General features: G+C 37.9%; 1 protein-coding gene across 5 annotated transcripts in view; it reads left to right on the forward strand.

Moving 5' to 3' along the window:
* The window catches only part of PITPNM3 (PITPNM family member 3), an 88,972-nt gene extending 71,783 nt beyond the window's left edge, over positions 1–17,189 (forward strand). For all 5 annotated transcript variants that reach the window (XM_066979695.1, XM_048074099.2, XM_066979697.1 and 2 more), the window contains 9 exons: positions 1,219–1,413; positions 2,098–2,246; positions 4,394–4,510; positions 5,536–5,652; positions 7,885–8,033; positions 10,289–10,438; positions 11,302–11,485; positions 11,870–11,998; positions 12,404–17,189. In XM_066979695.1, the coding sequence (XP_066835796.1) occupies positions 1,219–1,413; positions 2,098–2,246; positions 4,394–4,510; positions 5,536–5,652; positions 7,885–8,033; positions 10,289–10,438; positions 11,302–11,485; positions 11,870–11,998; positions 12,404–12,712 (1,499 nt within the window). In that variant the 3' untranslated portion in view covers positions 12,713–17,189. The remainder of the gene's footprint in view (positions 1–1,218; positions 1,414–2,097; positions 2,247–4,393; positions 4,511–5,535; positions 5,653–7,884; positions 8,034–10,288; positions 10,439–11,301; positions 11,486–11,869; positions 11,999–12,403) is intronic.
* The last annotated feature ends 921 nt before the right edge of the window (positions 17,190–18,110 follow it).

Consider the following 18,110-nt stretch of genomic DNA (forward strand, 5'->3'; position numbering starts at 1 on the left):
TGCTTTTTGGAAGGGATGAATTTGTAGGGAGCTATGAAGCTATTCCTTTTCATTCAATGCTGACAAGTTTTAACAGTTCTGATGTCTATAGATACTTATACTCCCAGTGTATTTTTGTAAGCAATGATGTTACTGTAAACAACTTTTATGTTTAAAGTCTTAAAAAATCCTGTTGTGTTCTCCTCTGTGCGCCATTGAGGTATCCTTTGCACTAAGAGTTGGTAACACTTGAAAAGTTGGAAGAGAAACTTACCCCAGGCCTCTACTTTGTAAAGAAATGTATGACGTAGTCCCTAACCCATGGCCACATGAAAGATGAGCACAGTGTGATCAGTTGTCTGAATGGGACTGAAAAATGCTCAGGAATAGAGCAATATGTCGTCAAGGTCCCTCTGCTTTCTTTTTTATCGTGTGCATTGAACTGCTTCCCCTTTTCCCTTTGTTCACTACATTTTAATCTCTCCAAGAGGTTTGTTCTCTGAAAAAACTATAGAGGAGTCAGCTGCTTTTGATGTGCACTTTGCTGTACATCCTGTCTCACAGATACCTTGTGGAGCTTCTGCCTTTGCTGGGTGCAGCAGAGATGTGCAGGCTACATCAGTAATACTTTTATTTAAATGCACATCTGTTCTTTGAACACCTCAGGAGCGTTGCAGAACACCTCAGGATGAAAGCTTTCTTTTGTTTCATAAAGTAGAGGTGTTAGGCATGGCCCATAGCTCATCTGTCAGAGTGGCATGAATAAATGAGAATTCTGTTCCGTTTGTGAAGATGCAAATCAGTAGATAAACTCTCTGAACGCTCTCTTTCTCAAGTCGTTTCGCTCACCTCAGGAAAACAAGAGGAGTGTCACAGACTCCAAGGGTTGCATAGCTCGTCTCAGAGAGTGACTTTAAAATAGGCAAGGTTGAGTGGGAAGCAGCCTCCCAACAGCACTACTCATTTTGGAAGATCTTACTTAGCTGCCACTGCATTTTTATGGCAGTAGGGTATGCTTTCTCCATTTAGTTGTGCTGTCTCATGCTGCCCTTCTCACTCTGAAGGAGTTTCATCTGTGGTTATTAAATCTGATGTTGTTAAGGAAAATGATAATTAGCTTTATATTTTAAAAATATGTGTTTCAAAAATAATTTCAAAGCCATGTTGTTCATCCCATTGTTTTTTTGTTGGTGGTGGTGGCTGTTTTTTTGTTTTGTTTTTCATTTCTGTGACCTGCAGGTGATGCCATCCAAAACCACAGTGCTCTGTTCCTTGAGAACAGCTCTTTGAATATAACTCTTGCTCAGGAGAGTCCTGAATCTCCAAACGCATCTAATCAACCACAAGGAAAAGAGAGAAAGTTGAGCTTGGCCAGCACAAACAGCGAAAACTCAGGGTCAACAGAGAGCTTGCCATCAGCATACTTCACCAACAGTGAGTGAAGCCTAGTGACTTGCGCTGTCTGATATAGCAAATGCCCTTTCCCTATATCCTTTCTGTGGAAAACTATTATGAAAAGGAAAATAACTTACTTGGAAATTTGGGGAGAATGAGAACAGCCTAAGTTGCTGTGGTTTTAAGTAACACAATTTAACTTCCTTTTTCTGTTTGTAATAATTTAGATAAAGTAATAGAAGTGAAGTCACAATTCTATATTAAAATGGCACTTGGAAATAGTTATTACTGGTTTCATACTAACTTGGGTTTAGAAGCATGGTCCAGGCATGAAGAAATATAGATAGATAAGAATTGTTACTCATAACTATTAAGTGCTATAGATCATTATATTCTCCTGTTACAGACTGTAGACACATATCAATACTGGTCTTTCACTGTACATTTTCCATGGACCAGGAAGCAAAGGGAATCATGGAAAGGTAACCTCTGCTTCCCAAAACTTGGAGGGCTGTTTTGACTGCAGACATTTAAGGGATTATGCAGTCAGTGAAAACAGTACATTTGTGTTTGATTGATGCCTTTAACAGACTCTAAATGTCAGGATTAAAAAAGCAGAGGATTTTATTTTGTTATCTAGCTTAAACACAGAAACAGCAAGAGATTTGCTAAGATATCTTTTAGAAATGTGATACTTTTTTTTTCTTTTGTTTTATTTTGTAGTTACTGCAAAGTGGTGGGGAACAAAACGAATTGATTATGCCTTGTATTGTCCAGATGTACTGACAGCATTTCCAACTGTGGCCCTGCCACATCTCTTCCATGCCAGTTACTGGGAATCAACAGACGTTGTGGCATTCATTTTGAGACAGGTGGTTGATCTCTTTCTTTCTCTCTCTACAGCAAATATCCCTCTCAAAATTAGAGGGAATAAGGAAAAATTAGGAGACTGAAAATGAAGTGTGTAAGAAAAAACAGTTGCTTAGCAGTCTCTCCTGTAACTGTACTAGTGTATTTACAGGCATTGTGTGCACTGTCTTCTCAGAAATTATTTCTGAGGCATACGATGAGTCTCTTGTTCCTACTGTTCCAGTATTTAGACAGCAGCTGTGAGTGACGTAGAGTTAATCCATGTTCTGATCTCTAGAGAAGGTCATGAGGCTGAGAAATCTCACCTGGGTTGAAAAAAATTTAGTGGATTTGAATGTGACCTTCAGGATAAGTGGCCCACCAAGAAACCAACGTCCCTCCCCTAGAAGCTAGTTACAAGCACTTTAATTTGTATTAACTCACGAATCAGTGTATTTTTTACATCCAGTGAATGATGAAATGATGTTTTTAATTGATGAAATTCTAAGACTCCTTCAGCCTCTCACTGTCCTTTCAAAGCATCCTTTGGTATATCTAATTCCATTCAAAACGTAATAAACTTTGTTTAAGAGCTAGTGTCACCAAAATCAATGCAAAGCAAAAGCTTTTTATGGGTTTTTCATGAATCAGAACAGCCTCCAGAACAGGAATCTTATTTGTTGTTCATCCAAAAGCAGAGAAGTTTCTTCTGGAAGTGTCAGGATGCAGATACCTGCTTTATTCTCCTGAAGGGTCTTAGATATTTGCATGTAGATGTTTCTGCTCTCCTTTGCAGCTTTCTTATAGCTCTTGTCATGTCTCTCAGGATTTTTTTTAACCTTGAGTCCATCAGAACATTCTTGCATATCACCTTTCAAATGCCTCCCTAAGCGTATTGCTGATACTTTTCTGTCAGCAATCATTCCTGCTTTATTATCCCTGCTTTCTGTTCATCCATATTAAGTTGCAGTGTTTTGTCTTATCTAGCCTTATAGGTACATTCACACATTTGGAACGTTCCTCTAAAGCAATATGTGAACTTATAACACTACATAAAGGACTGGTTAATTTCAGCAAATGATGGACATTCTGCCTTGCTGCCTGTTAAGGTTAAGGCTAGTGATTCATAAATGCCCTATAGGCATATATTTCCTATATATGCCCTCTGGTGAATGGAATTTATGACATTTTTTTTAAAAAACACACTGGCCTCCCAGCCTTACTCTGATCCGTTGCAAGCCAATTGCTTTTCTATGGCTGAATGCAACAGAATTTTACTTGATGGACTTCACATCAGACAGCTTTCAAAGGGATTTCAGGCCACCATTCCAGATGGCACCAGGGTTGGAAAGCTTCAGCATAGAAAGCCAACTGTCCAACTTGATTCATTTTCTGCTAGCATGTGAAAGATACAGACAAAGCCATTTCTCATTCAAACTGAACTAGCCTCAAGCTGTCCCTGGTCCCATTATGGAAGCTGCAAGCCATGTCTTGCTGAAATTTGTGGGTTGGCTCTAATATATGAGTTGAACACACAAATTTTTTTGGTTAAGTGTGTGATATTTAGGTCATAAGGAAATGTAGCTTGCATGATGTGAAAGGGTTCTGCATGTTCACAAACTATAGTCCTTTTACCTTCAGATTAAACCATGTTACCAGCCTCAAGCCAAATCCCGTTCCTGTTCCCTACTGCAGTGGTGAGTAATAGCCAGAAGGCAATAGGAAACATTGTCTGGGCCTATGAGTAGAAAATCGTTACAGATAGAGTCAGGAATCTGACCTCTGCTCAATAAAGGGCATTAACAAGTACTTCCATGGTCTTAAGGAGCCTTAGTGACTTTGCAGACAATGAGGAGAGAGTGTCTCTTGATATCATCCTAATGTTTGTGTGGTTCGGGGAAGGATTTGAATGTAAAACAATGTGCATGCTGTGGTGTGAATGGAAAAGCTGTTCAATAAGGACCTGAGCTTAATCGTATAGACAAATAAAATGCTTTCACTCTTTTGGCCAGCATTTAATGTGAACATATGGTCTGTGCATCTTTCTGCTCTGCTTGTGCTATCTGCTCTGCAGCGTCATTCAGCAGGGGCGGCAGTGTACTCCTTTCCTTGCCAATTACAGGACTCTCCAAGCAACACATGGTTTATTAAAACATTAATATCATTTCAGGTGATGAGGTATGAAAATGTAAATTTCAAGGAGAACAACAGCCTGGATCCAGCAACACTAAGCCCATCTAATCCACGAGAAAAATGGCTACGTAAAAGGACACATGTCAAATTGAGAGTAAGTATAAATCTGGATATCCATGGCAGCTATAGAAATTGGGTTTGGTAGCAATTTAAATGGAGTCTAATCTCCTAAAATGTGAATTTTACATAACTGAAAACTTTTAACATAATCCAGAGACAAATAAATTAACAGTTAGGAAATAGGAACAATTTATTCTTGGTTTATTATTACACATTGGGAGAAAGTGTATTTCTTTCTTTAAATAACTGAAGGGCCTTACATTTCAGTTAAGCAAAGAGGTTGCTCTTCTATTTTCTTGTACAATAAATGGATCTATGACCCAAGAAAACATGTTTTCTTTCTTTAGATGCCACTTCAATTACAAGTATCAAATAAAGGCTTAAATAATAAATACATAAAATTTATGACTTGAGAAATTTCTTTTGGATGTCACTGAAATCCGTAGCAAAATTACGCTGTTAATTTTTAGACAATTTTTTAGCAAGTTTTGAATGCCGCTATAAGTACTGATAAGGATTTGTTGTGCTCCAGAGCATAAGTGCATACCAGGGTTAAATATGACAGTCAGTAAAAGCTTGTGTCCAGACTGTGCTAAAAATGTATTATCAGTTTGTAAGATGTGCCAAGTTGCAGATATTCTTCCCATTCATCAGTTAAAACTTTCTTGGGGGAGGATTGCTTGTTTTTTAGTGTGAAAAATTAGAGCTACTGAAAATAAGTGAAAGTGCCTCATAAAATGAATGTTTTGCATGTAATTATGTGGATCTATGGCACCACTTGTTCTGAAAGGTAATTGGCATTTACTTTAAACGTACGCTCTTATTTGGTCATCTTGTGTGTCCTCAACAGAATCTCTATTCAGAAATGCGCCATTAATGGGATCTTGGCCATTCCTGAAAGCCCAGTTTTGATGGGTACTCTAAGGTGCACTGAGATGTACCTCAAACACACTGTCTTGGACTGTGTTTTCTGTGTAACTGTTCATAACAACATAATAGAGACAATAGCCTTACTACAGAAGAAAACTCTACCCTTCCCACCTTTTGCTCTCATTTTAGAATGTGACTGCTAATCATCGAGCTAATGACATCATTGCAGTAGAAGATGGTCCTCAGATACTAGTTGGGCGCTTTATGTATGGGCCTCTGGACATGGTAGCTTTAACAGGTGAAAAGGTAAAATCTGAGTATCCTGTTTCCTTATTTTTCTAAAATAAGTGTTTACTAGAAATAGTTGTTGAATGTAATACACATGTAGTTCATAGTACCAAAGAAAGTCTTACAGTGAGGGGGATTACGTCACTAGTCTCCCACCACTTCAACAAAAATATGCTGTAAGCACGCTCTCTGGATAGCTGACATTTTTCCCAGCTATCATCTTTTTTACGTGATGCTGGCCATCTCCTCTTGTTACTGAAAAGTATGCTGGGCAGCCATTTCTGAATCTATCATCTGTTTACACCACCTACTGCAGAAAATTAACTTGTTGAGGAAGGACAAAAAAAGAATTTATTAACAGTTGGCAAATCACTAGAAGAAAAATGTACATCTTCCTTTCAAGGTAAGACAAGTGGATAAAGGAATAGTGATGCTGTAGGTTAGGTTGCTATTGTTTCTCACATACATGGAAGAGTAAAGATTAGTTGTGGAATTGAAGAAGTAATGTGCCACGGTTGGAATCGTCTTTGCTCCTAACACTGCCTGCAGCAGCCAGGCTTAAAACTAGCAAAGCCAAACATTAAGTGAACTCTTTGTTCATATTCAATAGACTGTAAGAGCTTTTATGGAAATTAGCAGAGCATTATTGCTGAACTGAGGGTAAAACTGAAGCTTGGAGGCTTCGCTTTGCTTGTTCTGTGGGTGGCCCATGCTGCTAAGGTGATGCATTAACCTCATGCTGGGTTGAGCATTCAGCTTCATGCTTTTCAACATTGGGCAGTTTACTTTTAGAGCAGTCTGCACTTAAATAATGACTCTGATAACAGCTTTATGTATGGTAAATCTCCCTTGTTCTCCATCTCCTTTTGCACTGTTTAGGAAACTGGCTATGGAAAGACATCTGCTGCCTACCTTTTTTCATGTTACTAAGCAGGAAGTGGTATTTCCGGTAGAAAAACCTAAGGATCGTGGTGCCATGCATTAGAGATGATCCTCTCACTGTTGCAAATGTACTCAGGCTTCTGGCTTCAACATATTGGAGTTAAGACGTTGGCTGAGTTACATATAAGCTAGATCTATTGCACTCAGCCAGAGTAAAGCTCTTGCTTTTGAGATCAGCATTTACATTCTCACTCTCTGCCTACATCACAATGAGATTATTGCTCTCTTCTTGGTATGTTAAATTTTCAGAGGTAATTGGAAAAAAAACACAAAACTTTAGTGAAAGACAGGAATCTGTCAAAATTGTGTTATATAGTGCATTTGGAAGCCTTGACCAGCGTCTTCGAGTTGATAGTCTAGACTGCATCATTCAACTGAATTGCTTCCATCCCTAGCAGAGACCTCACTGTAAAATGTTTTCCATTCAGCCTCAGCCATAGAGAACTTGAGTGATATCTGTCTGAAATACAGTTCATGTGACAAAGAACTCTTCTACAGTCACAAAAGCTATGTCAGCTGCTGCTGTGTGTTGGCTTGAAATACAGGATACAATATCCCGTACCTCTGTGACTGCTGGGCTTCATCAGTTAACTCCACAAGACTTAAGTGATGTGCTGCTTCTAAGATTCTATTGCAGTATTCAGCATGCCTTGTATTGGTACAAATTGAACTATCATCATGGGTAATGGTTATACTTTTAAGACAATCACTGCTTCAATCTTGTCCCATTGTTGTTTTGTTGTGGTCGTTGTTTTGTTTTTTGGCTGTTTTGTTTTGTTTTAAAAAACACCTGAAAGCATCCCCATCACTTGAGTGACTCAAGTTGAAGAAAAACACTGATGAAACCTCTTCAGGGAAAAAAATCTTGATAATTTGAGGTGTTCAGGCTTTTCGTTTGAAAGCAATGTTATGATTTGAGAAAGATTTCATCTTTTAATAACCGGCTGATTTTTTTCCCTTTTGTAGGTTTAATATGCAAAAACTTAATACACACACAAGCTGAAATGATCTTTTTTCTAGTTTGATGTTCCTCCTGAAGTCCTGAGCTCTCTATACTCTTGACATTGGCAGTGCTAAGATGGGTGCTTTAAATGGTCAAAGCAACAATAAACTCTTGTACTGTGTGTTAGGAAACATTTCTAATTGAGAGGACCCTCTGTGAAGTTTTTATTGAGTTTTAAGGTTCCTTGAAACTTCTTTGTTAGCTTTTGGTACAAGACACAATTGGAGATACTAATGGGATTTAGGCTTGGCAGGTTTTGTGTGATAGTAGGCACCCTCTGTGTACCTGTTGTATTGTTTTTGCAGGTTGATATCTTCATAATGACTGAGCCATCTTCGGGTAGATGGGTGTACTTTGACACAGAGATATCCAACAGCAGTGGCCGGATATCCTACAGCATACCCAAACAAAAGAGATTGAGAGTTGGTGTGTATCCCATCAAAATGGTGGTCAGGTAATAACTCTACGCTGGAACTACAGGTGTGATGGGCTCTTGTGATCAGGAAGACATCGACACGTATAAGATTGAAGTGTGTATGGAGGGGGAATTTGGTCAGTTCTATATTATACAACAGATTTCTGTGTGGCCTTAGGCAGATAATTTAATTTATTTGTGCCTCAGCAGTCCAGTGACAAATGTAATTATTTTTCTTCGTCTTCTTGCTGTGTTATCAGTTTAGATTTGAAACAGTGGTCATCTGTTTACTGGCCAGCTTACAGGTGTCCAGCCCAATGGGTCTTATCTATCCTTCCTACAACACAAAACTTCACCATAATTCAATTTAGTGCAAAATAAGATGACTGGATGACTAATCAGTTTTCTTATGGCAAGAGTGTATGATTTGGGTTATTTCAGAGCTTCTTCATTGAGGAAAAGATTGCTGAAAGGTATGGCTTCATGTTCTTCAAGCCAATAAGAAGCTTTTGTTGTTGAAATTAACAGTAGAGGATCTACTGTCTTATTCGCAGCCAGCAATTTCTGTGTTGATAGCAGGCTAATTGAAAGAGTCGCCTTAATTCTGTACGTAAGAACAGTTTTATTCTAAACCGGGGGGAAAAACAGTATCTCAGAGTAACATTTTATTGAAGTCAACTCTCCTGGTTTTCCTGTATTTGAAAAAAACACTATGTTAAGTCACGTATAAAAAATGAAAATGTGTGAAATAAGATTTGTTGGCATAGGTGCACGACTAGGGTAGCTGTGCTTTTAAAAATTCTGATGTTTAATTCCTATGCTGAATTAAAATAAATAAATAAATAACATTAATTTAATATTGCACTTAGAATTAAATCACATACCCAAGTAGCAAATAGTTTTACAGCTTTCTTTGAGTCTCTACTTCGGAGGCACAGAGTGATGAATTCAGTTGAAACAGAACATGACATTATCCACCCATAATCAAGTGCAAAGTCAATTTACAGTCTTGTGTAGTGCTAATGGAGGAAGAAATATTTTACTTCACTGTAGTATAACAAGCCATCAATTTATGAAAAGACAGTTATATGAACACAAATTAAGGTGTACTGGGAAGCTAAGTTCCCATGGGCATTTAGACTGCAGGAATGAGTTTCAAACAGGAATGAGAGTTGTCCTGTCTTTGCCTGTTAAGCCATAATGTAATGTTCACATATTTTAAGAATCTTCATCATCGTATATAAATTTCTATATCATACAGTGATCATCTTTTTAAAGGAAGGACAGTGTGGTCTTCGGATTACATTTTTTTAAGGACCATGATATCGTGGAACGATAAGACTTTGGATCACTTCGTGCTTTATTAGAGTCCAGACCTCTTGGGGAGGTCATCATGAACAGAAGATGGCATGGCATCTCACATGCCTTTCTATATGAAAAGACAACTGCAATTGCATTTTTCTTTTGGTTTGGTTTTGTTTAGGGGTAGGTTATTTTGGTTTGTTTTACTTTTCTGGATTGGCATTTCCATTGCAATTTGCAATGCTAGAGAGATGGGTAATGCTAATATTATCCTAATGTTTATTTAGTGGAGAAAAGCTGATAGTTATAAGCAGAAAGATGCCAATAAAAGGTACATATCAGTTCTTCCCTTGTAATTTCTGAGAATTTGCCAGTAATTGTGAACTGTTGGGAAAAAAAAAAGGTTGCTAATTTCTGCCAGGAGAGGTTTAGGTTGGATATTAGGAAGAACTTCTTTACTGAAAGGGTTGTTAGGCATTGGAATGGGCTGCCCAGGGTAGTGGTTGAGTCACCATCCCTGGAGGTCTTTAAAAGACGTTTAGATGTAGAGGTCAGTGATATGGTTTAGTGGAGGACTTGTTGATATTAGGTCAGAGGTTGGACTAGGTGATCTTGGAGGTCTCTTCCAACCTAGATGATTCTGTGATTCTGTGCGCTATGTAGATCCACAGAGAATTCACGTATTATCTTTGTGTATATATAGACAGATAGAATCCAAAGTTTGAGTTCTTGAGGCGCTTTTTTTTTTTTTTTTGAATTGTTTTATATATTTGTACAAATGCAATTTCTTATTAAAGTCAGCTTCCAAATTTTTTTTTGGAAAGCTATTTCCTAAAAGTTTAGGTTTTAATTGCCACACATAGGACTGAAATCAGAATACCTACTTGACAGAGATATTTGAAACTGCAGATCTAGACAGTCCTTAACTAGAATGTGCAGAAAATATTCTCACACCATGCTTGTAAAAAGTATTTATTCCTTTGGCTCTCCAGAGGGGACCAGAGCAGTGCCACAAGCTATCTGACTGTGCTTCCCCGAGGAATGGAATGTGTTGTGTTCAGCATTGATGGTTCATTTGCAGCAAGTGTTTCAATTATGGGAAGTGATCCCAAAGTCCGAGCTGGGGCTGTTGATGTTGTCAGGTAAGTGAAGTTTGCATGGTTCGTTTTCTCAATCTCTGACTTTTCTGTTTGAACGCAATAGGAGGGAACAGGACAGAATATATAATTTTTAAACTAAATATGCAAAAATTCTTTAAAGGCTAGAAGGCTTTGCAGGTATGTTTCTGTATTTTCTTGGACAACAGGCCTGCCTGATTTTCAGAGGAATCTTGGAATGCTATGGTTTACTTGGAAATTTGTAGTTTAAGTTGGATAAAGATTGAAAATTGCATATTCAAATGAACATGGTGTTAAAGTGTGAGTAATTAATTAATAATGATTCCAATTGTTACAGTGGTTAGCAAAGAATGTATTTTGTGTTTCACTAACTTCAAGTAAGGACATACTTTTGCTCCAGAAATACCAAGCACCGTGAGCATAGGAGTGTTTTATGGATGAAAAGTCAGAATGCTTTTAATTAATTCTTGCAAGTCTGTTAACGCTGCACTGGGTGAGGAAATACAACTCACATTTTGGAATTCAGAGATGCCAGTTTTCAAGGATTTTCCATTCCCTTCATTTGAAATGACAGAATCTTGCAATACATTTCAAAGGTAGCAGGACGTGAGGTGCAGTAAAAGGGACTATTCTAAATACGTTTTTAAATAGCTATTATGTTTTACATAACATATTGTATGAGACTATCACTTGCTTTATGCCATCTCCCTCAAGATGTAGAGATAATTGCATAATTTCTCACTAGGAGCAGACATGGTGCTTTCTACCTGTTGAAGGGTCATGTCTGATTTCTAACTGGATCCATGCTGAGCAAAGAAATACTAACCTGTCTTTTGGGCGTTATTTCTTTTTCTGCATCTATGTAATTTATCTGTTGTTTCTGACAGACATTGGCAGGACCTGGGATATCTGATTATCTATATTACTGGCCGTCCAGATATGCAAAAGCAGCGTGTGGTTTCATGGTTGTCTCAACACAACTTCCCACAAGGAATGATCTTCTTCTCTGATGGACTTGTTCATGACCCACTGCGACAAAAGACTATTTTTCTACGGAATCTCATGCAAGAGGTACTAGAAAGCAGTTTATATCCTTGAAACCTTTTTCTGGAGAATGTCATTGACTGAACAGTAAATCCTACTGGCCATTATAAAGTATTTTTGCCGTTCCTCCTTTCTTTTCTTGCTTTTCAAAGAGTAGGAAATGCTAAATAAAATATCCAAAGGTACCTCCTGGCATATGATATTACAAATAAATTGATGAACTACTTATTCTTTCCTGTCTGCATATTTGTAATTCTGCTGGCATGCAGGCAAACAGATTTAGCTGTGTGTGGTTTACAGCATTGTTAACAGTGAGTTTGTCTGCTGCTTCAATGCAAGACAGGTGCCATCCTTGTAGTGCATGCTGTTCAATAGTCAGAGCGTTTACGTTGGAAGTAATATTTTTTTCAGTGCCACATCAAAATCTGTGCTGCATATGGTTCCATGAAGGATATTTCTGTTTACAATGTCTTGGCTCTGTCGCCATCCCAGATCTACATAGTTGGACGATCAACAAAGAAATACCAGGCACAGTGTCAAGTAAGTAACTGTTGCTGCTCAACCAGGAAGTCCTTGGGAGGAGTAGGGAAATGCATGTGTGTGAATGTATGCACGCACACACATGTGCACGCACACGCAAGATAAAGAGCAGAGACAGTCTTTCAGAGAAAGAAGGGCAGTTTTGGTCTCAGATGAGGCATTTTCTGGCTGAGTGAATCATAAAGAGAATTGAATGGTCACAGGTTGTATCTGCAAGTGCATGCGTTGCATATTGCTGAACAACAAAAATGGAACAATTCACTGAAATTAAAAGGGAGAGGAGACACATTAATTCTTTTATATATATCTAACTACATTACCAAAGATAGGAACTGAACTCCTCATAGAGCTCATGGGTTGAGGCAGCAGTAATTTGTCACTCTCTTTCTTTCCTTCCTGTTTCAGTTCCTCAGTGAGGGTTATGCAGCCCACTTGGCCTCACTGGAGTTCAGTCTTCATTCACGACCCAAAAAGAACAACTCTCGGATGATCTTGAGAAAAGGCAGCTTTGGCCTTCACTCCCAACCTGAGTTTTTGCGCAAGAGAAACCACCTCCGCAGGACTATGTCTGTGCAGCAACCTGACCCACCTTCTTCAAACCCCAAACCAGAGCGTGCCCAGAGCCAGCCCGAATCAGACAAAGATCATGACAGACATTTGCCCTCCGTTGCTTGGGTTAGAGGTGGAGTTCACAAGTTTGAATCTGTCCCCTAGGAAGCCTGGGGATGCAGATCTTGGATGCCACCCCCTTAAACTTGTAATCATGCCTCAAAGATAATATTTAGGCAGCTTCAAACTAGAAAATGTAGAGGGGAACCTGTACCTTGGAGTCGTTCCTGCTCTAGAAAATGCCTTCTTATACCAACCAGGGAACTTCCAGTTCGTTCCTCTTGACATGTTTATTGGGAAATTTTAAAACAATCTAAAACTATCGCAAGTGCTTAAAACATCAAAGCAACAGGAAAAAAAATCTTTGGTTATTTTGTACAATAGATACAATAAAATGTGCAATAAGAGAAAAAGCTGCAACAAGCTGTTTTTTATTCAAAAGAAGGATAGTGGTAGCAGCTAACTAGCTGCACCCAAAGCAGTATAAACAGTAGGTCCCATAGGTTACAGGGAAAGTTTGCACTTTAAACATTACTTTTATCTGCTGCCACTTCACTTTTGATAAAGAGATATATTTGCAAGGGAAGAGGAAGAGGGAATACAGTAATGGATAATCAGAATTTATACAGCAAGATGCTTGTTGGGTGCCTTTAACCCAGGCTATCCTTTCAGCTTACATTGTTGGTCAACGGACTCAGATATAGGCACTCATGTTGTCTGAAGTGCTGTACATCAAGTAATTTGGAGAACTCCACCTATGAACCAAATCATAAATGCTTTGTGTTAGAAATAAATGTCTCTGCCACGGTTTGAAGTAGTTAGTGTTGCTGTATACAAAGTGATGTGCAAGTGTACAAAAATCACATTGTTTTGTTGAACTTGGTGACTGTGCAAAATGTGTTAACTACTGTGAGTAAGGAGATGCCTCTGACCATCTAAGTCTGAAACACAGATCCTAAGACGGTAACCTAAAGGGAACTTTTTTACTAAAGGATCTGCAAACTTCAGGGCAATCAATTTTTCCATTATTCTAACTAGAAACTTTAAACTGGAGGAGGAAAAAGTGATAAATGCTAATGGAATTCCTGGGAGTAAATTATTTACCTTCTCATGCTTTACAGCAACTGCTGTGCTAAGACAATCTGTAGCAGTCAGAATTACAGCGTGTGAGCTTCAGAGAATGGAGATGACAAATTACAGGTGCCAAGTAGACATTTTCCTACTGACTTAAATTTATCTCAGATCTCTCAATTAACTTATTGAAAGTAAAAATGTGTGAAGTTTTCTCTAGGTGATAATATTTCTAAACTAAATGTCATTAGTTTAACGTAGCTGCAGTTTGCAGCTTCTTTATGCAAATATTTCCACCAAACTATAAACTCACCAAGAGAACTTCCATGATAGAACTGATGCATGTTTCAAAACCTGCAATGAAGTTGCTAGTGCACAATTTTTTTTTTCCTTCAAAAATTAAAACTCCAGACTGTTGACCCTGAGAAAACTGGAAGTCAGTAGGGGGATTTGGTTTCTCCCCAACACACGCACTTTTGTGGAGTTGGAGGTTGTCATCCCCACCCTTTTACTTTCAGGTTTTCCTAGTCTGTAGCTGGAACAGAAAGAAGCCTGTTGATTAATGATTTCAAAGTTACTATGTAAAACAATAAAGGAATACAATAGAAAAGTATTCTGATGGTGCAGAAGGAAACCCAATAACTTCCTGTTAACATAAAAGTTTCAGTGTGCTTTTTGAAGGGCCTAGTAACGTGGCTTTTGACCTAAAAGGCAGCAAAGTAGCTTATAAATGAAAGTTGGGGGTTTTGTTTGTTTCTTTATTTCTTTCTTGGTTTTAAGCTTATCACTTACCAAGATTATCAGTTACCTATTTCAAACTTCCTGAAAGATCTCTGGCACATCAGAAAGTTGTTCTTTTATAATGCTTCCTTTAAGGGAAGGAGTAATCGTTGCTGAAGATTTAGGAAAGCTATGAGAAGTTTGGTAGCTCACATTCATTAGGTAACTGCAATACAAGGGCTGGGGTTGTTATGCTCTGTTGGCAAGTCAGCCAGCTACAAAAGCTAAATGAAAGATCTCCACAAACTACATTGAAGCAGTCTTCAAGTTTACAAATGCTTTCCCAGTAGTGTCACACCTAGCTCTTTAACCCACAAATTTAGAGTAGTTTTCAGTGTTCTATCTTGACCCAATGTGTCTTTTATATACTGATCATTGTCCATTTCTTTTCCTGTCCTATACAGCTAGGAGACTGCACAAGTTAACACTAGACAGCAGGCTCCATGTCCCTCCAGTCAGTTCAGTGCTATCATAGGTACCAGAGCTGACAAGATGTTAGAGCAGTGAAGGCTACTTATTATAATGATGAAATTTTCTCTCTTGCTGCTTGTCTAGGAAAGAAAAAATCAAGTAGTAAAGAAAGATGCATGTCTCTTTATATCTGTGCTCCCTTCCTATGAAATGTATCTTGCTTTAACAGGTACCAAACAAAAAAGATGTCCTGAGTACATCCTCTGAAAAGACCAGCCACAGTAGCTCAGTCTCTGAACAGTAAATAATTGATACTGCAGAACAGTCTTTGTTTATTAGTCCCAGGGGACTGCCTTCTTTTTTCATATTGCACAATGACTGACAGAAAGTTTTGGCTCTTGACAGAGCAAGACAATAGAATATAGTTATTTCACACATGCTCCTGGTTGTTGTTTTTAAATAGGTGAGGGAGGTAATCCAAAGATGGTGGCATTCACAAGACAAATTTGAAATTTACGTAAGGGACCTAAAGGCAACATTGACTGCAAAATTTGAAGTTACTGTTTAAAAGAACTGGGTGTTGGGTAGCATGTCTTCTCAGAGTAATAACTGTGCCTGCTCTAGAGTTCAAAGCTAATGTTGCTTTAACTGTCTACCTCTACCAGGCAGAGACTCCAAAACCTATTTTTTTTTATTTAAGTTGCTAAGACCTACTTACTTTGAAAAGGGAGATCTGTGTGTAATTCTGTGATTGTCTTTAAAGGACTTAGGATTCTGAACACAAGGTTAGAGAAATCTCCCGGGTTACTGAAGTTTGTTTTACTCTTGCTAACACAATGGCATGTTGCAGGGAACCATGTCCTGAAAGCTCTCACTTTGTGTATTTCTGTTAATTTCTGGGTCACATTTACAGTAGTCATTGTGTTGGCTTCCCATAAGAATATTATGAACTAAAAGTATGGCTTTTCATAAGAATATTATGAACTAAAAGTAGTAAAACAAATGCTATTGTATGCTTGATTTAGTGGTAACAATTTCATAGTCTCTACACATCATACTGAAATTAAGCTGAAAATATTTTCCCTAACTTCATTTCATTTCATAAGGGTTTATGTGGCCCTTGCATAATACCAACAATACTTATTGCTCAGGGATTGAGTGGTTTATCTCCTGAACACATGCCTCCAACTGAGCACTTTGGTGAACAATGATACAGGCATCAGTTTGAAAGTTAAGACTTCATGCTAATTAGTAACTGAGCTTCTGAGACATCAGATGCAATTGTTTTGAAAGCACTAACCAATTGCCACTAAAATGGCACAAAACTTCTGTTGGAGATGGGACTATGAAAGATACTGTGATTTACTAGGCTGGTTCAACAAATACTCTGTGGCCATGGCTGGAGACCTCAAGTACTTCGAAACACTAGTTCCCCTCCTCCCCGCTCCCTCCCCCCCTTTTCCCCCCAGTCATTAGAAACACTAGTTTTACAGCATAACTTTTCAATGTTTTCTCTTGAAACATTGCTTTCTGATCAGTCTTGGTTTTATACTTTGTCCACGTGAAACTGCATGCAACAGTTCATTGGAATTCCCTTTGCAATTGGCCTTCAGTTTCACTTCTGCTTTCACAGAGGGATTATCAGTCCTCTTCATCAGGCCATTCACTGAGATTGAATTTGAACCTGCAGTCCTTTTTTATTTTCTGATTACTGAGCCTCATTGCTGCATTCTCTGTACAGTCAGCACTTTCTTAAACCTTATAGGCTGTGTAAGTGTTGAGGCATACACAGAATGGAAATGTTCAGAGAAGCTGTGGGTATTATGGGTGTCCAAGGAACACAAGCTAGACCCATCAATAGTTTTCAACACATATAGTGCCTCCAGTATGTTACAGAGAAGCACTTAGTCTTTTGATCAACTTAGTGGAGGAGGCAGAAGCGAAACATAAAAGAAAAAGCTGTTATTCCATTTATTCAATTGGGTTCTGAAGCAGCAGTACAAGTCAGCACAGTACAAAGTAGACCACACCTGGAAGCACTTCCTTCTTTGCCCTGTTCATATATATCCGTTTTTAAATTACTGTATTCTGGAAAAAAAATAAAAAGTAAAAAAATAAAAGCTGTGATTAATAGCAGTTTTAGACTTACCTGAGATATTGTGAAAACACAACTTCACACTGTGGTGTATTTTGTATGTATGTAGCTATTGAAAGCCAACCTAAGTGAAGTTCTGCTTTCAAAGCAAATTTGTAAGCTTTTTTTTTAAAAAAAAAAAATGGCTGTTTATTCAATTAAAAAAAAATGTATCTGAGTACACTAGTGCGCTTCAAACAGATTCTTGCTTGACTAAAGTATGCCTGTTTAGTTTTGTGGCATGGTTTATATCTATTTCTGCATAAAATTTTGTTAAGTGTAAAATTGACATGGCATTAACTATTCCTCTTGTTCCTTGGGGTTCATGAAAGCTGCCATTTTGATTTGTTTGGATGAAAATAGTCTTAATTCTTACAGATTGCTTCTCCTGAGCCTCTACTACTTAGGAAAGTCATTTCTAAACAAAGGTAAAACTTTTCACTTGTTATGTAGAAGTGCAGCTACCAGTAAACCACAGAGAAAGACATTTGACGCACCTTAATCTAATATTAAAATCCAGTGACATTTATCTTGAAGCTCCACCATTCTGCAAAATATCCTGTTTGCCTTTCTTAGGGAACAAGTTGTCCTATTTACACATTACAGGCTTAAGGCCAGAGCATGGCTGTGAATTTAAGCAAATACCCAATAGTTATTTCACGTTATTATGTATTTCACAGCATAAATTTAAAAAGAAAAAGTGAAATTTGTCCTTTTGTATTGTTTAATTTCTTAAATTTGTTAAAAACTTTAAGCATTTTTAATTATACGTGAAAACAACAGGTATTTTCAGCTTTAGAAAATTTTAACTGCAACAGTTGTTACTGAACAAATAGGATTTTCCTGTTTTTTCCCCTTTTGCAACAGAGAAGGTAAGTATGTTATAAAAGCGCTAGACAGTTCAAGTGTGGGCCCTTTTGTAATAATCTAATTGTTTTAATAATGAAGAGAAGAAGAGATTATACAATATAGTTTCATTTTTTTCTGATTAGAGCTTGAAATGTGGGATCTAAAATCAGGACTTCTGCATTGAATTGTTCATTTCAGGCACACAGGGGAGAAAGTTGCATTCTTCGTCCTCATCTGGAGCTGTCTCAGGATAGAAGT

Source organism: Anser cygnoides, chromosome 18 (assembly GCF_040182565.1).
Source record: "Anser cygnoides isolate HZ-2024a breed goose chromosome 18, Taihu_goose_T2T_genome, whole genome shotgun sequence".
NCBI classification, from domain to species: domain Eukaryota; kingdom Metazoa; phylum Chordata; class Aves; order Anseriformes; family Anatidae; genus Anser; species Anser cygnoides.